The 25,595-nt window shown below is 28.6% G+C and overlaps 1 protein-coding gene across 1 annotated transcript in view; it reads left to right on the top strand.

Moving 5' to 3' along the window:
- The first annotated feature begins 27 nt into the window (after positions 1–27).
- The window catches only part of LOC128864081 (mitochondrial basic amino acids transporter), a 35,489-nt gene continuing 9,921 nt past the window's right edge, over positions 28–25,595 (top strand). The window contains exon 1 of the mRNA XM_054103573.1: positions 28–108. Coding sequence (XP_053959548.1) covers positions 64–108 — 45 coding nt within the window. The 5' untranslated portion in view covers positions 28–63. The remainder of the gene's footprint in view (positions 109–25,595) is intronic.

Below are 25,595 nucleotides of genomic sequence, written 5' to 3'. Positions count from 1 at the left end.
TGAGGCAATGAAATAAAATTGCGCTTCTCACGGCAGTAAAGAGTTCGATATTAATAAGTAAAAATGGGCACGAATCCATCGCTTTGTAAAATTTACAATCTCAAGGAGGTGAGTTTCTACAAATGTCTCCGAAAGTTACTCTTCAAGAGGTGTATAAGCCGCTGGTCAAAGAGAGGTCATTGAGTTTTTGATATCAAAGAGGCAGAGCTATTGAAGAGGATTTTTTCATATAAATATATTTACATACGTACATATGTATATATATGAAAAATTTTTTATTATTGCAATTAGAGTATGTGAAAATAATAATAAGTCAACCACTAAGTTCCGCGATGATTAAACCAGCATCACCACCAGTTTACATTTCTGCCAACTTTTATGCCAGCAAATGATGAACTTTATAGGGCTCAGTTTGGTCGTTCTTTTTTTAGTCTTGGTTTTTTAATACGCCGTGTTACTAATTAGTTTTTCATGGCATTTCTATATGAAACTTGCACCTTGCAGCTTTTTTCTTAGTCCTGCCCCCGAGTTTCGCAAAGTTTCTGCGCAACCGACTTTTTCACCCGAAATGTTTGGATTTTTCTTCAGCATATCCACAACTCTTTCGCCTGTCCGCGATCATAAGAGTTCTGTAACATTCTGCTCAACACTGCATTAATATGACAAAGGAGCAGATGAACCGAAAAATAATAAAGATGGGTGCTGTCTTCAGGACATGCACGCTTTTCAACAATTTTCGGACAGAAGAGATCAGCTTTCGATTGTCGAGACAACACACATTTTAATTCGCATATATTTAAATTTGTGGAAAAGCGCAGTGCAAACATTTAATATTTTTTTCTAATTGAGAAATGTCACATCATTCGCGGTGTGGTACATGACGAGCTCGTTTCGGGAAGGCAAACGATCAGTAAGAACCGTATCGAGGCTACTCTGGCCTATCCCTTTTAAGTTAGTCTAATGCTAAGCCATAGAACAAAAAGAGGTTGTCTGTAAAGTCGGTTTACTGACGATAGTTTAACGTGACAACGTCATAAGAAAATACTAATGTAATGGTTGCAATTTTCAAAACAAAATTTTAATTTTATTTGTCTGATAGATATTTTGTATGGATATAGAGAAGGAGGTAAATGGAATTGCAATGGAATAGGTCAAGTTACATTTACAAAAACGTGAAAAATGACGAAACATTTATCAAATTCATGAAAGATATCTTCAATTTCGATTGTGCATCAGACGTTAATAAGTCAACAACACTAAGAGGCACCATCATCGATTTGCCTTTTTCAAGACACTTTACACTCGAAACACTCCCTTTCATTTCCTACTTTTTCTATCATCGTCCCATTCTCAACAAAGAAATGGTTCATTACCATGCACACAGCAAGAAGGCATATGCAAATACAAGTATGTGAATTTATATACAAATGAGCCAGATGTCGAACGTTGCCGAACGCGGGGGCCGATTGTGCTCTTTGTCGTTCGTTCCGCGCTCTCGCTTGCAGTTCAAGCACATTAGCTTACATTTGCTTGCGTACGGAATACATAGATTCGTATATTTGATATGTCCATATGACTTGTATGCATCTTTACATATAGATTTGTTCTTTTTGAAAATTGCGCGAAATTGTATATGTATATGCATGTTTATATACATATATTAGTATACAACATATCTTATAAGGTATATGGTAAATACTACCATACATTTTTTCCTTCATCTATACTAATATTATAAAGAGGAAAACTTTGTTTGTTTGTTTGTTTGTTTGTAACGAATAGGCTCAAAAACTACTGGACCGATTTTAAAAATTCTTTCACCATTCGAAAACTACATTATCCAAGAGTAACATGGATTACATTTTATTTTGGAAAAAAATAGGGTTCCGTAAGGGGGCGTCCATAAATTACGTGAGGTGTTTTTTTCAATTTTCTGACCCTCCCTCCCCCCCTGGTGAGATGTCGTGAGATTTTATTCAACCCCCTCCCCCATCCCCCAATCTCACGTGAGATTTTTCAAAATGTGGGTTTCTTATGTAAACGCGTTGGATTGTTATTGTAAAAAGAAAAAAAAATTTGCTTCGTGATTTTATTTACGACTAGTTAAGACTAGTAATCAATATTGCTGAGAGTTATAAGTGTAATAAAAATTTAACAATAGAAGACTTAAATCGTAACTACTGCGATTAAAAAAAGAATATCTACTCTAATTCAGTCCATGGAGAATCATGCGTTTCAAGAGAGACTATTGGGACCAACATGTCCATATGATTTTCAGTAAAAACATGTGCTCCTTCAACTTCGTTCTAATCTAGCCACTCTAAGCCGTTGACGCTTGCGCACAGTAACTCATTAGCTCGTCTTATGACAATCCGTGAGGGTCGCACTTTGCGGAACATTGCTTAGCTGGTGCAATGTGAGCTGCTCGCCTGTGCTCTGCAGCTCTTGTGATAGATGCGAAGTAAATACCGCATGTACTGTAGCATATTTTCTCTAAATCATCACGTATACTTGGGCAATAGAGATCAATAGGCGTGCTGATGAAGGCATTCAGCGGTTGAATCGGTACGCGTATTAGAAATGGAGCAAATGATTTTCCGTCATGTTCTTTAAAGTCCGGAATTGTCAAACGTCAACCTGAGTGATAGGGCGTTCGGCTCATAGTGGCGCGAAAACAACCGACGGGCTACACTGTACCGCAAATTCAGATTAAATTGAGCTATTTGGTATATAACAAATATGGTCGTTTGACAGTAGTAATGTATAACGTCGAAGTATGAATGAAATTATTTTCTTTCGAACGAATTAGTGAATGATCTTAACCATACTACGATTACGCTTGAGATTAAATCTTAAGCATGTACAATTTTTTTGTTTCAATCAGAAAAAAAATTGCGTGATATTTGCCGAGACCCCCCCTCTCTCCAACGTAAGATTAGATGAGATTTGACTCGACCCCCTCCCCCCCTTAAACATCTCACGTAATTTATGGACGCCCCCTAAGATATTTGGATTTTTCGGACACAAACTGAAAAAAATCTTATATATAAAATAAAGTCAACTTTTTGTGTGTGTTCGCTAACCGGCCGTGTCTGCACCGAATTAAACCAAACTTACATACATTGTTAAGAAGGTATTGAAGATGGTTTCCGTATAGTTTGGATACCTATTGGTGGATAGGGCTCGAGATATAGGTCAAAACGTAGACCCGGGTAACCTTCGGATGTGTATGTACAATATGGGTATCAAATGGAAGCTGTTGGTGAATGCTTTAGTTCAGAGTATTTTTCATGCCGCTCCGTGACTAGGGTCTCGAGATAGAGACCAAAACGTGGAGCCTAGAATGTGTTTGTACAATATGGATATCAAATTGAAGCTGTTGGTGAATGCTTTAGTACAGAGTATTTTTCATTCCGCTCCGTGACTGGGGTCTCGAGATATAGGTCAAAACGTGGACCCGGGTAACCTTTGGTTGTGTATGTACAATATGGGTATCAAATGAAAGCTGTTGATAAGTGCTTTAATACGGGGTAATTTTCATACCTATTGATGACTAGGGTCTGGAAATATATGCCAAAACGTGGACCCGCCGTGTCTTTGCACCGAATTAAACCAAACTTACACACATTGTTAAGGAGGTATTGAAGATGGTTTCCGTATAGTTTGGATACCTATTGGTAGATAGGGTCTCGAGATATAGGTCAAAACGTTGACCCGGGTAACCTTCGGATGTGTATGTACAATATGGGTATCAAACGGAAGCTGTTGGTGAATGCTTTAGTTCAGAGTATTTCCATCCACTCCGTGACTAGGGTCTCGAGATAGAGACCAAAACGTGGACCCTAGAATGTGTTTGTACAATATGGATATCAAATGAAAGCTGTTGATAAGTGCTTTAATACGGGGTAATTTTCATACCTATTGATGACTAGGGTCTCGAAATATATGCCAAAACAAGGACCCGCCGTGTCTTTGAACCGAATTAAACCAAACTTACATACATTGTTAAGTAGGTATTGAAGATGATTTCCGTATAGTTTGAATACCTATTGGTAGATAGGGTCACGAGATATAGGTCAAAACGTGGACCCGGGTAACCTTCGGACGTGTATGTACAATATGGGTATCAAATGGAAGCTGTTGGTGAATGCTTTAGTTCAGAGTATTTTTCATGCCGCTCCGTGACTAGGGTCTCGAGATAGAGACCAAAACGTGGAGCCTAGAATGTGTTTGTACAATATGGATATCAAATTGAAGCTGTTGGTGAATGCCTTAGTACAGAGTATTTTTCATGCCGCTACGTGACTGGGGTCTCGAGATATAGGTCAAAACGTGGACCCGGGTAACCTTTGGTTGTGTATGCACAATATGGGTATCAAATGAAAGCTGTTGATAAGTGCTTTAATACGGGGTAATTTTCATACCTATTGATGACTAGGGTCTCGAAATATATGCCAAAACGTGGACCCGCCGTGTCTTTGCACCGAATTAAACCAAACTTATGCACATTGTTAAGTAAGTATTGAAAATGGGTTTCGTAAAGTTTGGTTGTAATTCGGAGCAGTGGCAACGGGTACAGCGTTCTTTTGAGCCAGCCATAATGTCGCTTACTTTTTTAACGCTTGGGGCGGAACTGAACTGTCAAATTGACAGTATGAGTTACAATGTGTCAATATTTCTTTCTGATTTGGATGCCATAAGGAAAAAACGTAAGTGCAACATGTAAAAATTGTTTGTGAATTTTTTGGAGTGGATTTTGGAACAGTGAATAATTTCTTACGAAATTTGAGAATTTAATGTGAAATCCGAATGAAATTATGTGTTCGTGGAAAAAACAATTTTTTTCGTTTTTTTTTTTTGAAAAATATAAATGGATAATGGTTAAAAAGCTCCAATGCTTAATAAAACATATAAATTGAAACGAAAAATTCATGGATGATCAGGAAAAAAGACGATTGTTTATTCATATGCGTTGATTTGAAATTTAAAAACAATCTTCTTTTTTCCTGATTTTCAATTTATATTTTATATTTACTCAAAAACAAATAGAAAAACAAAAAATATTGTTTATGCCAAAACGCTTGAATAAAGAATAAAGAAATAAATAATATGAAAACCATATATTTTCTGTTCTAAACCATATCTATTCTATTTTAGTGTGCCCAGCGAAGGGGGCCGGGTTTGCTAGTATATAATAATAATAATAACATTAAAACAACAGGTATTATTAACAAACTTGGTTTTATTTTAAATTCTTCAAGTGAATCAAATTAATAATAATCAATAAGAAGGCATATGCAAATACAAATACGTGAATTTATAAGTAGTATGTATATTCCGGACTACAACGCAATATCAAAAATATTAAAATTTTAACATTTATTATCATTTTAACTCAAAAATATTAAAATTTTAACATTTATTATCATTTTAATTCAAAATTTTAACATTTTTACCATTTAACTCATTTTTTTTTAACTTACAGTTACTCAAAATTTTAACATTTTTTAACATTTAACTCATTTTTTTAGCTTATATTATCTCAAAAAAAAGTTAAAAATTTTGAGTTGGGTCGATTTAGTCCACCCCTAAATATTAACTACGAGTACCTTAAAAATATTAACTACGAGTACCTTAAAAATACTAACTACGAGTAACTATAATATAGGGGTTTTTAACATTTAACTCATTTTTTTAGCTTATATTATCTCAAAAAAAAAAAAAAAAAAAAAAAAAAAAAAAAAAAAAAAGGATACATTTATTTTTTAAAGTACCTTTCAAAAAAAAGTCTTTGAGTCAGATTTGAACTTGCAACAAAATTATTGTTACAATTCCAACTGCTTAACCAACTCATCTAAACCGTATACCCTGAATAATGTAATTATAGTTGAGTAGTATGCAAAGCAAACAGTTGATCTTATCAACATTGCTCACAATCTATAAATAGAATAAGCATAATTGCAAGATAAGCATAAGCACAAACCAAAAAAAATGAAATACTGTTGAATACGAGTCACAAACTGCAAGATAAGCATAATATTTGATTTAGAATATTCAATTTTTATACATCAACACATGTTTCGACTCTGTCGAAACCGTTTGACAAAGTCAAACATGGTTACAAGTGTATTTAGCGTTAGAAGAGGGTGGACGCAAAATAATTGAAACTTCAAATTTGAACTCTTTGAAGTTCAAATTTATAAAATTTACCCAATATTGGTTCATAATTTAAATCTCTTATTAAATATGTTATTGGATTAGATGGATAAATTTTACTAATATAAAATATTTCTCGAGTCCAATTATTTTTATATTTGTTTTCAAATTGTTTTTTATGTGACTGAATTCTTACTTTTTCTCCAATTTTAAAAACTGGTTTTTCTAAATTGTTTCTATTAATTTTAAAACAATTATCAAAAATTAATTGTTCATTTTTTTCATTTACTTCACAAGGTTTCATACCAATAGTTCTATGTACATCTTTGTAATTATATTCATATAATATTTTATCAATTACATCAATCCAATTAGTATTTTTCTGAATTTCAAATCGTATTTTTAGTTTTTCATTAATGGTTCTATTAAATCTTTCTACAATTGATGATTTCTTTTCACTAAATGTTTGATACATGTTAATATTGTATTTATCTAAAACTTCTTGAAAATGTTTATTTAAAAATTCTTTACCAGAATCTGTATGAAGTAATTTTGGGGCACAACCTGCTTTTTTAATAATATTTAAAAATGCTTCAGAAGTTGTTTTTCCATCTTTCTTTTTTAATGGCTCTATATAAGCAAATTTAGAAAATGTATCAATTACATTAAGCATATATTTGTATCCTCTATTAATTCTAACATTAACTGTTGTCATAATTAGTAAATCTGCTGCCCATAGTTCATTTATGCCTTTAGTAATAATTTTTCTTCTTTCAAAATTTTTTCTTACTGGTTTATGCAACTCTTTTGCTATTTTAAAATCATTATTTTTAGTATCAATAAATTCATCTTTATCCATTTCAAAAATATTTAAAATTTATTTTAATTAAATAACAATGATATCAGATAAAGTTTTAAAAGAATATATTAAAACACAAAAAGACTTAAAAAATAAACTTCAACAATTTAATTTAAACAAAGTAATAAAACAAGAAAAAATTAATGAAGATCTTCAAGCAATTATTCAACCATTAAATCAATCAGTTATTAATGTTCACAATTTAAATGATAGCTTTAAAAATTTAATAGTAGATTTAAATCAATCAAATCAATCATATAAAAAAACAATAGATGGACATTCACAAAGTGAACATGTTTCAACGGAGTCGAAACCGTTTGACAATGTCAAGCAAGTTTCCAAAAGAAACGACACTGAAAGTGAATATACTTCCAAAGGAAACGATTCACAACATGAATATAAACCACCTAACAATAATGTGAATTTACAAACTAATGAATTTAACGAAAAGCAACTATCACCAATTAGAAAAACAAACAAACAAAAATTAGTTGAAAGTACACCAACAACTAGCACAGGTTCACGAAGCGAACAGTTGACTCCATCAACATCAAAAGACGCTCTTTTGCGTAGTGCAAATGAAACGTTATCTACACCAGTACAATTTATTTCAGACAAAATTGGAAATATGGCAATGAAATATTTAAATTTAAATAATTCTGATATGAAATTATGTGACAATATTTTTGGTCTAAGATCTGAAGATGGAAAAGATTTATGGATTGGTAATACTGAAGTAAAAATTAGTAATAATGATATTATTTTAAGTAATAAAACTTATAATGGAACAAAAGGGTTATGGGAATTAATAACTTTAAAAGAACCATCAACAGCTGTAACAAATAATGATTTACAAAATTATGAAGAAATTATATTATCAACATATGCTTACATGCAAAATAATGACAAAAGTTCTAAACGTATTAAATCTAGCGTTGGAAATAAATATATGAATTTTATTAGACCAATATTGATTAAAAATAAAATTATAAAAGAAAAAGTAGGATCTGGTTTAAATTCAAAAAATAATCTTTCAAAATCATTACAAAATTTTAAAATTAAAACTAGTTTACCTACTGAATATGTTCGTTTTGCGAATCGTTCACAATGTGAACGTGTTTATTGGAATGATATTAATGAATTAAAAGATAGATTAAATTTGTTGTTAGGAGAGTATAATGCAGGAAATGATAGTCCAGAAATACATAATGAAATTATGAATATTATTGAGGAACTAAGAGAAGAAAATATGTTGACTCTCTCCGAAGGAAACGTATTAACTGTTTAATTAAATTACATATAAATTTAAATAAATTAAAAAATTTTTTTCTAATAAATGGGAATTGATAAGTTTGGACAAAAATCTTTTTCAGAAATAAATTCATCTAATGAATATTCTCTTAATAGAATAATATCATTAGAAAATGAAGTTGAAGAAATTCGTTCAAATAGTGATCAAATGAAAGATATTATTAGTAAATTAATGGAATTAAATCAACTACTTCAAAAAGAAGTTGAAAAACAAGAAAAAGATAATGTGGTAGCTTTTGGTGTTGTATATAAAGAAATAGAACAATTAGAAAATAATTTAAATCAAGATATTATTAACATAACTAAACAAGTAGATTTTATAGAAACAAATATTGAAAATTTTAAAAACAGTTTAGAAAAACAATTGGATAGTTATTCGGAAAAACAAATTTTAATTGATAATTATCTTAAAGATTTAGTTTTACAAAATAAAGACAATATTAATCAAAATAATATTACTAAACAAAATGATGAAACTAATAATAAGATTGATAAAAGTATTCAAGTAGATGAATATATAAAACAATTAAATATTGAAGAAAGTGAAACAGATATTGAAGAAAGTAAACTACAAATTGAAACAAATATAATTCAAAAATAATTTAAAAAATTCATACATATATAAATGATAAACAAAAATAATAAATCAAAATAAAAATTCAAATATTCAACATCGTTGAAATATGTTCACATCATATTTCATTTGAAATTAAAAAAAAAAACTTAATCTAATATAATTAATAATTTAATGTATAGTAAATAGGAGGGGTTCGTTTTAGTTACCTACATTTCCTATTTCATAATGTCCCCAGGGTAATTTGTAAGTCTTATTTAACTTATCGTTATCATTATTATTCAACTTTTTATTGAAATAAAACTTATCATCATAGGGTGACAATCCTATTTTATTCTCTTCTGTATTATATAGTTTATTATCATATGATCTAATATTATGAACAGTTTCATTTTTATTTTTTAAATTAATTAAACAATTCTTATAATCTTCAATTGTTAACTTTTTAATATTATTTTTCTTTATTCCTTTACAAACTTTTTTATCACAAACATCGGTCTTAAATGCATACATTTTACTTCTAAGTCCACAAAATTCTCTAATTGGTATTCCATTATATTCATCTTTAAATTTTCCTGGTACTTTTTTATTAATATTAGATTTTAAATCTTCAATTGGAAAATTATCTATATAATCACTGGTATCATAATTATCTAGATCATCTTTCATTTCAGAATAAATATCAAAATCATCATCAATATGTTTACCTTCAAAATAAAGAATAAATGAATCAGTATCTGTTCCTAATAATTTCATTCTATTACCATATTTAGTTTTAAGTTGTACATACATTTTAAACATTAATAATTTTGATAAATCTAAAATATTTTGACCTCCAAAGATAGGTTTATTTAATTTAATATTTGTATTTTTACCAAACACTACACACATATTATGATGTATTATTTTTCTTGATTGATATGTATTTCTACTTATTAGTTTTCTCATAATTTTTTCAGTTTTAACTATTCTAACATTAAGTCTATTTCTAACATTTTCCATTTGTTTACCATATACACTATTATTCATAAGTTTGAAAAAATCTTTTTCAAAATCGTTTTTAGCTTCTTTTCTAAGTGTTGTATTTTTTTCAATATAATTTTTTAACCATGCTTCTTGTCTACATTTAATACCTCTATGAATTTTAGTTAAAATTACACCATTATTTAAATATTCTTTTAATAATCTTATATCAATTATATAATTTTTCTTTGGTAACAACGTACACATTAATTTTTTAATTTTATCATTTGGTTTACTACCAATCCCTTTATTAATTAAGTCTGTTTGATTTGGTGATAAATCTTCAAATTGTGGAACATAATGATGAGGTGCTGGAGCATAATCATTATAAAAGTTGTGTAATTCCGGAGGAATACTTATATCAACTTCTAATGTATATCCAATATCACCATCATCAAAATCTTTATTTAAAATATTATCAATATTACAAAAATATTTAATTTCATCTTCATTTAACCATTCATGATTACCAACACTTAATTTTTGTGACATAGCCCATCCATATAAGTTATTTGCATCTAAATATAAAATATAACTTGTTAATTTTTTAGAATCGTATATACCTTTAAGAGAAGCTTCCTCTTTACTTAATTTATAAACTTGTTCTATAATATCATCGTAATAATAACAATTATTAGCTTTAGCATAGTTATGTGCAATTTGTGATATTCCACCTCTAGTTCCATTTTCATAAAATTCATACATATCTTGATCTGTTAATAATTCTAATTTTTGTTTGGTTAATTTTAAAGCAGATGAATTACTTAAATGTGGTGAACTTATATAATGTATAGGATCTAAATTATAATTTTTAAAACATTCTTTTCTAAAATTATCAAATACATCACTTAAAAGTATAACATCTAATTTTAAATACCAGTTGTGATAGTCTCTAAATGTTTTACAATTAAAATGTTTCCAAAATTTATTTGCAAATTTATAATCGTTAATATTAATATTTCCATTTAATGATGAATTAAAATCTTCAAGATTTGGAAATTCTGTTATACTTAATTTTTTATAATTATCAATAAATTCATAAGGATATACGCCTTTTCTAAGTAAATAACATTTATCTTTTAATGATAAATCTTTAAAAATATTATTAAAATTTTCTAAATGATCAAAATTAATATATTTTATATTTTTAGTATTACAAACTGAACAAGTACTACAAGCATATATGTTATTCTTAGTATTTTTACTAACTTTATAAGATACATAATCCATTTTTCTTATTTTCTTACATGTTACACAATATATATCATTAACATCTAATAAATTTTTAACAGCTTTATCTAATGAAGTATTTATAAATTCCATTGAATCTATAAATCTTAATTCTATTTTTTCGGCAACTGTATATAATTCTAAATCTGTTGATTCACATTTACAACAGGTGTCTCTTGTTATGAAATTATACTCATATTTACATTTTTTGTTTTTACATTTTAAATATTTAGTTTCACCTACAATAACTGGTTTTTTAATTTGTTTAAATTTTTCAGTACTTGTTGCTAAAACACTAGTTTCAGTTTCAGGATGAAATTCATCTAAATATTTTAGAAATAATTTTGAATCATAACCTTTTAAATTATGAATAATAATTGGTAAAAATTTTGGCATCTTTAACTTTAGATTACATGTATTACATAAAGCCATTCTATATTTACCAGTTGTATGGTCATGATCCCAACATTTTTTATTTTCTTCAGAAAATGGAATATCACAAATTTCACAATTGTTAGTATTATCAAACTTTAATATCGATTCTTTATCCTGAATTATATTATTCAATTTTCTTACTTCATAATAATCTTTAGCATATTTTCTTAAATTATCTAAGAATGATTTCAATAGCACTTTTCTATTAGAAGTATTTTTTGAAATATATTGTTTATTATAAGTGTTATAAATACCATAACTATTTGGAATGTGTTCATGAAGTAATATTGTATTTTTACATTTGTCAGATTTATTTTTATTAATTTTTTCCAAAGTACATTCAAAATCAGCATATAAAGTATATGGATGAAATAATTCTGCTCCAATAGATTTATATTTTAAAATATTTTCACCCTCTTTAGGTAACTTTATATTTTGTATTATATTATTATCATCTTTTAATAAATAACATGTTTTTATATGTTCTTCTAATTCATCAGATTTTTCAAAATGTTTAAAACATTTATTACAAATATGTAGATGTTCATGCTGATGATGAATTTTACCACTTAAAAATCCAGATAAATTTTTAAGTAGTACAAAGTGAGATTTGTATGTTTCTTCTGTAATATTTTCTTCTATATATATAATATTAACATGTTTTTTTGGCAAACCATTAACGAAATAATGAAAAGAGTTACTTTTATACATTAATTGAATTTGGTAATATTCATCATCATTTTTTTCTGAATCATAATGATAAAAATTCATGGTAATATTAAAATAATCTTCTAATTTTTTAACATTTTCTTCATTAATTATAAATGGAAATTCTAAATTTAGATTTTTAAATTTATCATCATTTTCTAAATCTTCAAGATATTTTTTATATTTTGTTGGTCTTTGAGGATCTTTAACAATTTCATCTTGATGAATAGAATATAAAATACAATATAAAATACATTTATTATCAGTATTTTTAATATTAACACAATTTCTATTAGTAAATGGAATATATGATCCAGCAAGAATTTGAGACTTATCTCTACTAATATGTGTTTTTACTATTCTAACAAAGCTAGCTGTAGATCCTTTTGTACATTTTTCTGAGAATTTATTATTTATTTCCTCTATCATTAAATAAAATTCTTTTGTATAGTTTAATTTATTAACATAATGTATTTCTGATCTATACCAATATTCATAACTTTCTTTAATTTTATTAGTTTTTTTATCAATAATCACAATATTTACCGCTGTTCCTAAAGACACTTTAAAATTACTATATTTTTTAAAACCTTTGAAAAAATATTTGAAACAATTTCTTTTTATTAATTCTAAATGTCTTTCAATATCAAATTCTTCATTATTTGTAAACTCTAAATCAGCAACCATATTGTTAAAACATGAACCATTTAATTGTTTTTCTTGAATATCAATAATATCAAAATCATAATCATCAAAATTTTGAAATATATTTTGAATAACATCATTATTATGCTTTTCTATTAAAACACTTATTATGTTTAATAAACTATTTTTATTTTTATTGTACCAATATTTTGGCAATTGAAAAATATGTTTATTTGCTCTAATATATTTTTTTAAATTTTTTAAATTTTTAGATTTCAATTCTTTAATATTAAATGGATTCATTTTTATTTGGTTGATATTTTTACTTAATTTTTCCTTATTTATATAGAAACATTTTTTTTAAATAAATTAACTTCTCGTCTTTATACAATATAAAATTATAATACTTTAAAGTGTGATGTAAATACCAATTAATTTTATTAAACTTAATTGGATATTAATTTTTATCATTAATTTTTTCATTATTTTCTTTATTATTAATAAATTTAATATGAAATTGAGATTTAAAATGACGTTGTTTATTTGATAAAGTATAATTTACACCACATTCACACTCTATTTTTTTATTTCTACTTGGTAATGTGTTACGATATGCAAATTTTTGATTGTAACATTTTTTACAATACCCCTTATTCAAATTAGAAATATTTGTTTCTTCCAAACATGAAAAACATATTTTTTTACCATTTATAATAGATAAACATATTTTTTCACCATTTACTATTTTATGATATAATCTTTGTTGTTGTTGTATTATTTCACCCATTGTTTCCAATTTATTAACAAATATTTTTTTTAAATTTTATATCAATTTACATTTCTAATATTTAATCTTATACTAATTTTTTCTTTTCTAAAATCAATTAAATTATTATCCTGATCAACAATATAAATAGTTATATTTCTAATAGTATTTGTATTTACTGGATAGTATATTAAATTTTTAGGTATTTCATTTATTTTTTCACCAGGTTTATCATTAATAAAAAATTCATGAATAATATTTGTTTGTTTATTATTTTCATAACTACCTCCTACAATATTACATTTTATTCTAATAGAATTAACATTCATAATATTTACTGGTAAATCAGATGATACTAATGTATTAGGTTGAATAATTTGTTCACTAAATCCTAGTAATGAAGCTATGGAATTTTTTTGTGTAAAATCAATAATATAATTAATTACTTTTAATTTCAACTTTTAATGTTGTCATATTTGGTTTAATAGTAATACCCTTTATTTTCTCTTTTATAAAATTGTTTATATCATTTATTTCATATGAACCAGTTGGAAATGTAATTTTTTTGTTAACACTGTTAATTGTATGTAAATTATCTTGTGAATCATTTCCTTCGAAAATATGTTCACTTTGTGAACCAATGACAGAGTCAACATAATGTAAAATATTATTTTTTAATTTTTCAGATATGTTCGGTATAGAATTATAAGTAGAAAAATTAAGCAAACACATTTCAAAATCATGTTTAACTTCATTTGACTCTGTTGAAATATGTTTATTATCTAAAATTATTGGTTCATCAAAATTACATGAAATTATTGAAGTATTTCCATCTAATGATATAGTCGGCATTATTTAATTAAGTAAAAATTTTAAACATAGATGACCACAAATTATTTCATTTATTTCTTGATCAATATTATTATTAAAAATTACAGTATTTTCATTAGTTTTGAAATATTTTTCTATTAATATTGGTAATTTATTTATAGCAAAGGAATCATAGTAAAAAATATGATTATTATATTTTTTATATGCTACCCAGTGTTTACCATTACCATCATTATTATCTAAATTTATTATTCCACATTCTATATCTTTTATCTTTTCTGGTAATCTATCTTTCATGAATACACCCCTAAAATTTGCTATATTATATTAAATTTTCTAGCATATTTTTTTAAATCATAATTACTTAATGGCTTAATTGGAATTAATTCAAAATCAAATTTTTTTTAAGTAACATACCATTACCAGATTTTTTAAGTAACATACCATTACCAGATTTTATATTTTTTTCTTCTAATGCTTTATTATGACGTATTTTTTCTTCTAATAATTTATCGTTAGTTTTTTTATCATTATATGCTCTATATAATGTTGTTCCTGCAGTAACTGCAGCTCCTATTGCTGGAATAAGTGGTAATAGTGCTGGTAAAAATCCGCCAATTTTTTCATTATTAAAACTTTGTAACTGAGACATAGATAATTTTAATATAAAAATTTTAAAAGTAGTTTTATTATTATCTAAATGTTTTTTTATAGAATTAATTTGTTTTCTAGTTAATGGTAAATATGTTTCATTCATTACACTTTCTTTAGTTCTTTGTAATTGAATTGGTTCTAATTTTATAGTAATATCTGTTTTATTTTTCATAGCATTATAAACTTGTTTTTGTTGATCTTCATTTAGAGATATTGGATATTTAATATATCGTCCACATTTTGGAATAAAATTAATTTCATTTTCATTTGTATTATGTTCACTTTGTGAACCGTTAACAGAGTCAACATTTATCAATTCTTCAGTTAATGAATTGTGAGTTGTTAAACCCATACCCATTTTTCTTTTAAATTTCATAGCATTAGTAGTTAAATATGCATTTACTTTTTCTGATAAACTAGCATCTTTTGCTGAAACTCTTGACCATGCTTTATCTTCTTTTATCAGCTTCATGTCTTTTCTTTATATCATTACTTTTAGAATATGCAATATCATGTTCTTTAGCTGCTTCATCTAATTTATTAATTGGATTTACATCCTTTTCAAGTTTTAATTCAAGATTAGTACCAGGTCCTAAATAATTATATCCTGGAGAATGTAACTCAAATGGAAGATTATTTATAAGATTATTTATAATACCACTACCATAATATCGTACCATTTATTATAATAGAAAATGTGATGTATTTATATTTCTTCATATATATTTATTATATTTATTATATTTACCAAATTTTTAGAAATTTTCAGTATATACTAAGCGATTTTAGTGGAGAAAATTTAACGAATATGAATGAAGTAAAAGAATTATTATATAATATTATGTCATTAATTCAAAAAATGGGAAAAATTTATTATTTAAATGGAAGATAAAATGAAATGTGATAAAAATAATCAATTATCAAAAATAGATTTTATTATTTCAAATGGAATAGATAAAATAATGCAAAATGAATACATTTCAATGGTACTAATTATTATTCTATTAATAATGTTTTTTTATAATTTGATAAGACAATTAAATACAAGACTACAATTATTTTAAACATAGGTTTCGACCTAGTCAAAACATATTAGTAAATTTTTAATAATATTTTTTAGTTAAATAAATGAAAGAAGAAAAAGGTATCGAATCTTATGACTTTTATGAACATTTGCCATCTAATTCTACACTATTAAATGAATATGGAAGACCAATAGAAATAAATATTAATAATCAAGACATTAAAACGTTACCATCAAAAAGTTTACTTAATATTAGAGGTCAAATTATTGCTAAAGATAAAGATGGTAAAATATTAGATAAACTTAATCCTGATAAAATAAATTTTGTGAATAATGGTATAATAAATCTGTTTAGTAAAATTACATATTTTATTAATTCAGTTGAAATTGATAAAATTGAAAATCCTGGAATAACAACAACAATTAAAGGCTTAGCATCATTTTCTAATGATTTATCATTAAATAATGCTGGTTGGCAAATTGTAAATAAAGGTAGTGTTTGTAATAAGAAAGGTTATTTTTCTGTTAGCATTCCATTATGTATATTAATTGGGTTTTTTGATGATTACAAAAATTTCATTTTTAGAATTAATCAAAAATTAGAATTAATAAGATCAAATGATGATACAAATTGTTTAATTATTGATAATAGTTTAAGTGATCATACTTTTTCTATTGATATTAATCAAATTATATGGAGAATGTCTCATGTTAAATTTTCAGTTGAAGTTGATCATGAAATTAATAAAAAAATTTCAAATAATACAAACTTTCAAATGTATTTTAGAAATTGGAGATACTATTGTACTACTGCAATTCCAGCTGTAAAGACTTATACCTGGAATATAACATCATCTAGTGCTAAACCTAGATATTTTCTTATTGCATTTCAAACATTAAGAAATCAGAATAATTATAAAGACAATAGTAAATTTGACCATTGTAATTTAGAAAATGTTGTAGTTAAATTAAATACAAATAGATATCCAAACTATGATATGCAACTATCTATTAATCAAAATAAATTTGATACATTATATAATATGTTTCTAGATTTTAAAAATTCATATTATGGTTCTAGTATAAATAATTTACCAATAGTTAATTATGATACATTTTTAAAAGAATATCCAATAATATGCATTGATACATCTAAACAGAATGAGGTAATTAAAGAGGCTGCTATTGATATTAAAATTGAATTTAAATGGACAGAAGATTTTCCATCAAATACAGTCGTTCACTGTTTAATTATTAGTGATGATAGTTATTCATATAATCCACTAACAAATCAAGTGATGCATGTTTGACTTGTTTTTTTTTAAATTTTTATAAAATTAAAATTAACTAAAAATTAATTGAAATAAATATGTAATTCATTATATTAATAATGAAAAAATTTATATTATCTAAAATTCTAATTATGGATGGTCTTTTAAAAGTTACTAAATTAGATAATAAAATTAAATTAACTATTCAAAATTTTGATACTCATAAACCAATAAAAAGATTAAATGAAATATTTCCGAATATTATTAGAGCAATTATTTGTGGACCAAGTAATTGCGGAAAAACAAATGTATTATTAAATATATTATCAAAGATTTATTATTCTGATATAATAATTTGTTCAAAAACTTGCTATCAAGAAAAATATAAATTTTTGGAAGATATGATAATTCAATTTAATAAATTGTGTATTAAAAATGATTTGGAATCTAAAGATATAAAATGTTTATCAATTCAATCTCTACCAACACCTGAAAATATTAAACCATATTCTGTAATAATATTTGATGATATCTCTACAGAACAACAAGATAATATTGCCAATTATTTTGCTTATGGTAGACACAATAACATTTCTTGTTTTTATTTATGTCAAACATATTCAAAAATTCCTAAACAATTGATAAGAGATAATGCAAACTATATAATTATATTTAAACAAGACAAGACTAATCTGAAGCATATATTTAATGACCATTGTAATGATATTGATTATGATATTTTAAAAAATATGTGTATTCAATGTTGGAAAGAACAGTTTGGATTTTTAGTAATAGATAAAGAACAAGAAACAAATGATGGTAGATATAAAAAAATGTTTGAATTTTTCTTTACAATATAAAAAATGTTTGAATTATAAAAAATGTTTAAATTTTTGTTGAATAATATTTTTTATTAATTGTTTTTTATATTGTTTAAAACAATAATTTTTCGACTACTTCATGAATTTGATTTATCACTCAAGTCTATTTTTTCTAACAAATTCAAAGCTTCTTCATAGTTACTATTACTTATTGTGACTCATATTCAACAGTATTTCATTTTTTGGTCCGCACAGGTCCGCACCAGACTAGATCAAATATTATGCTTATCTTGCAGTTTGTGACTCATATTCAACAGTATTTCATTTTTTGGTCCGCACAGGTCCGCACCAGACTAGATGAAATATTATGCTTATCTTGCAGTTTGTGACTCATATTCAACAGTATTTCATTTTTTGGTCCGCACAGGTCCGCACCAGACTAGATCAAATATTATGCTTATCTTGCAGTTTGTGACTCATATTCAACAGTATTTAATTTTTTGGTCCGCACAGGTCCGCACCAGACCAACAGTTCACTCTGTGAATACTTATAAAGCTTATTCTATTTATAGATTGTGAGCAATGTTGATAAGATCAACTGTTTGCTTTGCATACTACTCAACTATAATTACATTATTCAGGGTATACGGTTTAGATGAGTTGGTTAAGCAGTTGGAATTGTAACAATAATTTTGTTGCAAGTTCAAATCTGACTCAAAGACTTTTTTTTGAAAGGTACTTTAAAAAATAAATGTATCCTTTTTTTTTTTTTTTTTTTGTTTTTTTTTTTTTTTTTTTTTTTGAGATAATATAAGCTAAAAAACTGAGTTAAATGTTAAAAACCCCTATATTATAGTTACTCGTAGTTAGTATTTTTAAGGTACTCGTAGTTAATATTTTTAAGGTACTCGTAGTTAATATTTAGGGGTGGACTAAATCGACCCAACTCAAAATTTTTAACTTTTTTTTTGAGATAATATAAGCTAAAAAAATGAGTTAAATGTTAAAAAATGTTAAAATTTTGAGTAACTGTAAGTTAAAAAAATGAGTTAAATGGTAAAAATGTTAAAATTTTGAATTAAAATGATAATAAATGTTAAAATTTTAATATTTTTGAGTTAAAATGATAATAAATGTTAAAATTTTAATATTTTTGATATTGCGTTGTAGTCCGGAATATACATACTACTTTTATATATGTACATATGCGCATATACATACATATATACGCTCACTTAAGTAGGAGAGAGCAAGATGTCGAACGTTGCCGTTCGTTTGCTTTGTTTGCTTTGTCGTTCGTTCCGCGCTTTCGCTTGCAGTTCATTCAATGCAATGAGCAAGGTAACGACAAATGAGCAAGGTAACGGCATTGAGCAAGGTAACGACATATGAGCATGGTAACACTAATGAGCAAGGTAACACTAATGAGCAAGGTAACGACACATTTTTTCGTGCGTGCAGCCTGTTAAATCGAATTATAAGACGTTATCACGTCAAAAACGCTAGCAGCATTGAAGATGAACCGTGCTAATGATTTTCGGCTTACATACTACAATAAAAAACAGATTATCAGTATCAGATACTATATTATGGCAGTTATCCATTTTTATATGCAGAAAATAAAACATAATGGCGCTTTGTCATAGCCCAACATAATAGCCAACTTTTCGAGGGGGTGCAATAAGTACACGTGTTAGAAATGAAGACACCACTGTTTTTAATTTTTTATTTTTCAACGCAGTCGCCTTTTAGAAAGATACATTTCTCCTAACGCTCCGGCCATTTTTCAACCCCTCCAAAAATAGGACTTGTCGAACTTTCCAAAATATGCCTATGTCTCGGCGATGATTTCCTTGTTTGAACTACATTTTTTCCCCGCGAGCCATTTGTTTTAACAAGAGAAAGTCGCAATGAGCCAGATCGGGTGAATATGGGTGGTGCGGCAGCAATTCATAATGTACGAGTAATCATGCAGTTTAGTGGCGACAACTCCCGATGAATGTGCTGATGTGTTATCGTGGTGAAACATCACCTTTTTCGCCAAATGCGGCCGTGTCTCCTTCAATTTTTTGTGAAAGCGGTCCAGTAACTCACTGTAGTATTGTTCAGCGATCGTTCTTTCTTTTTCTAAAAAATCCACGATTATGACGCCGATCGCATCCCAAAAAATAGTCGCCATGACTTTTCCGGCCGATGGGACTACCTTCGCCTTCTTTGGAGCAGATTCACCGGAAGAAATCGATTGTTTCGATTGTTGCTTAGTTTTTGGTGTGTAATGATGAATCCAGGTTTCATCAACGGTGACAACTCGATGCAAAAATTCCTTCGGATCTCGCTTAAATTGCTCCAAACACTGCTTCGAAGTTAACAGCTGCTTCCGCTTGTTGTTGCTTCTGAGCAATCGAGGCACCCATCGGGCCAACAGTTTTTTCATCGTCAACTTATCATGTTAAATATTAATTGCCGTTCCGGTCGACACACTTGTGGCCTCTGTTACTTCGCACATTTCCGTTCGTCGGTCAGCGAGAATCATGTCGAGGACTTTTTGAATGATTTCCTCGGTCTTGGTCGCTCCTCATTAAAAACGGATGTTCGCCCACGTTTAAATTCGTTGAACCAATATCTAACTGGGATTATTATATCACGAAACACGTCTTACTCGAATAGCTGCCAGATCCAAACTAACCTATCAATCAGTCTGAAATTTGTTTTGACTTCGTTTGATAGATGACAGCACACGATGCTAACACCAACTTCTCTCAGGAACACCTTCTGTCATCAAACACGGGTACTTATTGAATCACCCTCGTAGTTAGCAAGAGCTTAAAAAAGTGACTTTAGTAGTAGTAAATACACTGGAGTGGCAACGCTGTGAAAATAACGATGTTTTTCTTAGAAGGAAAAGTGCGTAATTCAGCTGAGAACATACAATATTTTGCAAAAGATTTTGATCCATAAGTCAATAATTTTTAAATATTTTTTTTACGTTAGCAATCATTATAAACAAATTTTAACAACAAACCATTTTTTTATTAAAGTCCATGCTTTTGTACTGAGAGAAACTCAACTACTGATGCTTAACATTTAATTTTAAATTGAATATCATTCCAAAGGGGCCCGTATCGGACACTAGCATTCATTAAACTTGATCCACATACCACACCAGCATGTTTATAACAGGTGGCACAAAATTAATCACCTGATCGGAAGATTTATAATCTTTGCCGTACTAGCGTCGTACGTCAAATTTATTTGACACTAGCTCACAAGTGTCACAGTTGCAGTATACAAGCCACAAACAATGGGGCGCGTAAAGTTCGGAATGAAAATTTCCATCGCTCAAAATAATTTTTTTATTTAATAATAAAAATCATTTATCCGTCATCAAATGTCAAAAGTTGTTAATTTTGCGCCACTTCATAGTTTGTTTTTGCTAAATGTCCAAATCTATAAAGAAAATATTGACAGTTCAAAGTAACTTAAAGGAAATTTGCCAATGTAGAGACCAAATAAAAAGGAAAAAATCAAATCACCTTCTCTAGTGATACTACCAGTTCAATGTGCTTTCTTCTGCCTCATTCTGCAAAAAATATTCAATCTACTTATTGAATTTTTTTCCAATTTGAAGCTAATTAAGTTCATATCGGATACATTTTAGAATAAGGTATTTAAATAAAACATTTAAACAAAACGAGTTACGTAAAATATTTATGCAAAATAAAAAAAATTCTCAAACTATTGACATGACAAGCCATGAATGTTTTATATGTATGTGTATGAAGAGAAACTGTAATAATTCAGCAGTCTCTGTTCGGGCTCGGCAAAAAGAAGCCGAACATTCCTTTTCGTTTATTTAACATTCTTTTATTGGCATTAAAGCGATCGTCATAACTGAATGGCTTGGTGCGTCACTACAATTCGGAAGCGCGCGGGTTGCGAACTCACGGGTACGAAATACCAAATGATAGAAAACGTTTTTTCTAATAGCGGTCGCTCCTCGACTGGTAATGGCAAACCTCTGAGAGTATTTCTACCACGAGTCTCCTAAAATACTTTTATGGTGACCATCTGCTCAAAAGGCGAGTTACGCTAAAATCATGCGTAAGGTCCAAAGAACAGTTTTTTATGCATCTCTGGTGCTTTAAGGACTACCCCAAACAAAGCGCTGGAAGTGCTAATCAATTTGCCTGTACTAAATCTTCTAGGGAAACATGTGGCCGCTGGGTCGGTACTTAGACTCAAAAGTATGACGCTATGGAAAGAACGGTGGTTTGGCCACGCCTGTATTTTGCACTCTCTGAACAGTCACAAACAAGAAATAGACTATTCTATTCCAAGACTCACCTTCGACAAGCTCTTCAAGACGAGCATACCGAATAGGGAATAAATATCTATACAGATGGTTCCAAGCTAGACGATAAGATTGGCTATGGAGTATTTTCGAAGGAATTAGGACTGGAACTATCCGTTCGACTACCAGACTACTGCAGCGTCTATCAGGCAGAGGTTCTAGCTATAAAAGAAGTGGCTACATATCTAAATACGCATGAGCACTTCCTTTGCAATTTTCCAGTCTTAGCTAAAATCAGAGCAGGTTGTCTAGGGAAATACTTTTTCAATTTTCTTACAGAACCTTAGACCAATCCTGCGCTTCATAAGAGCCTCAAAATGGTTTCATGAAGATAAATAAACAAGGTTCCCGTTTCGCACATCGGTATCCCAACAGACCTGTAAGGTCTAAGTGAGTTGGTCGTACGGACCGACTACCACCATAATTTAACCTAACCTAAGCGTCTCATACAACCATCTGCCATTTCTTGCGGGCATAAAGCTTTAGGTCCCTCCATTTATGGGAAAACACGCGTCACAAATAGGAGGAGGAACTCGGCCAAACATTCAAAAAGGGTGTAAGCTCCAATTGTATTGTATATGCAGGTAAGCTCTCAGGTGAAAATACAGATAACCTATTATTTTTGCACTGCAATATTAAATTATTCAACTCTTATTATTAAATAATTTCTAGTACTAATTACAAACAAACATTTGAAAATAAGTTTTTATGATTTACAAACACGCATATTTACATTTGTATATGCTACGAGTTGAAATTATTGTGCTTAAAACTTGTTACCTTATAAAAGATATGGGGCTTTTAAAAAGTATTTGCCTGTTTATTACTTGAGCTCTTGAAAGTGTTCGGTTCGGTTTCAGTTCGCCCTTAAAACTTACTTGATTTAAAATGAAAAAGGAATAGAAGGAAGCTTCAGATGTGCGTACATCAAACTGGCTGTTTCACTTTATAAAGAGTATTTCAAAAGACGCGCTTAGATAGATATTGTTTCAAAATGAAAAATTTTAAAATTTAGATTATTTCATCTTTCACTAGTTTTATTCAAAATTCGGCTCTTAACTATCATATCTGTAAAATGACATAATTTAAATGCCCACCATGAGTACGTCTATAGGCTGTCATATGAGAATTAAAATTTTCAAGTACTCGGAAATAGACTTTACTTTCAAAAAACCCCACAAAAAGTGCGAAAGAGTGGAGTTCGATCGCATAGTCTAGGTGGCCAGTTTATGTCACCATTAGGAGAAATTAATCGACCGAGAAACTCAGATTGCAATAATGGAATATTTTCCTGTGTTGTGTGAGACTTGTGGCGCTATCCTGTTGAAAATAAAGATCGTCTGTGTCAGTTCCTTCAAGCTCAGGCAAAAAAAAATCTTCCATCAGTTGTCTATGGCTATGTCTATTGACAGTAACCGCTTTTTCATTTTCTTCTTCGAAGAAAAAAGGACCAGTTATTCACCAGCATGAAAGCCACATCAAACATTCCATTTTAGTGCAGGTAATGATTATTCTGAAATTACTCGAGAGTTTTCTTCTCCCCAGATGCGGCAATTTTGTCTGTTGACAAATTCATCCAGTGTGAAACGGGCTTCAGCACATCTTTCGTGGGTAACTTGAATCATGTTCAAAGAACAAATTCACGAAATTTCTGTTTTGTAAGGATGCAAATATAAGCCCTTAGCAATAATCTCAACAGAACGCCAAAATTTCTGAATTTCAGAACGCCCAAGTCCTTTTTATTTTTCTGACAGAACCAGTTTCTTGAAATTTTTTCACCAAACTTTGTTCGTGGAAGAATCTCCTCACATCCACGCAAGCCTGAGTCTTCGGAATATCTGGGCATGTCGCAACTGTATCACTAGAAAACCTTTTTGAAATTGTTTTGGCGACCGTTCTACTTCAAAATTGATTTGAGATGTTCTTCATCGAATTCAGAAGGCCTTCTTCATACGCGTCACAAATGCGTAATTTTCAATTTAAAAATGGTGATTAAAAAGTTTGAAATTTTGATGAAAATTTGTTTACCTTTTGTTTTTTTAATTTGCTCCAAGTTTGAAGCACGAATTTATAGAATTTCAGGAGGCGAATATGCTAAAAAATATTAACATTTTTAAGTTATTAAAATTAAATAAGCAAGAAAAAATTGTTAAAACTTCTCAATAAGTCTCTGTGAAATACTCGTTGTTATTTAACGCAGTGTAAATGCCAACGTATTTTTAATAATTAATAAAATATACATATGTATATTTCGTTTTCTGTCGCCAGAAACTTTGCAAATTTTAGCTGCGAAAGGTTATCAACACAAACACCAAATAACATTTTTAGTAAAAAATTATAAAGAGAAATGCGCATATCAGTTTTAATATATGTACTTTTTAGAAACCTGCATGTATTTGTGTAAATGTGTATAGAACAAGCAGCATTTTATTGACTTATTAGCACACATCTATGTATGTATGTGTGTATACAAATTTTGATGTCAATTTTCGGCGCCACTAAATTCTGAACGGGAACTGCACAAATTATTTCTCAGGAAAGCGCAGAAAAGGTGGAGCTCCATTTCTTCATGTGCTATTTCGAAAATCCTTTGGCCCCAATACGATATACGAAGGACTCCGAAAGTTCTTTGGACTCCTCGCCATTCAATTTCCAAACTCGTAGCTGTGTTTACCGGTCACTTTACGATCGGCGCACACGCGAAAAAGCAAGGGCTACCATTTAACCCCCATTGCACAAGTTGTGGGGACCTTTCAGAGAAGGAGACTGCAGAGCATTTTCTCTGTAAATGTCCGGGTTTGGCAGCTAGACGACTAAGGTCACTGGGCGCTCCTTTCTTCGACAGCCTGGTGCAGTGCGCCAACCTAAACCAATCAATCTTCTCCATTATATCAACAGCTCTAGCTGGCTGTAGATATCTGCCTGTTGGAGGTCTC

The sequence above is a fragment of the Anastrepha ludens genome, chromosome 5 (assembly GCF_028408465.1).
Source record: "Anastrepha ludens isolate Willacy chromosome 5, idAnaLude1.1, whole genome shotgun sequence".
In the NCBI taxonomy this organism is placed as follows: Eukaryota; Metazoa; Arthropoda; class Insecta; order Diptera; family Tephritidae; genus Anastrepha; species Anastrepha ludens.
The sequence above is the reverse complement of the archived record's forward strand: the minus strand, read 5'-3'. Positions and strand labels throughout refer to the sequence as shown.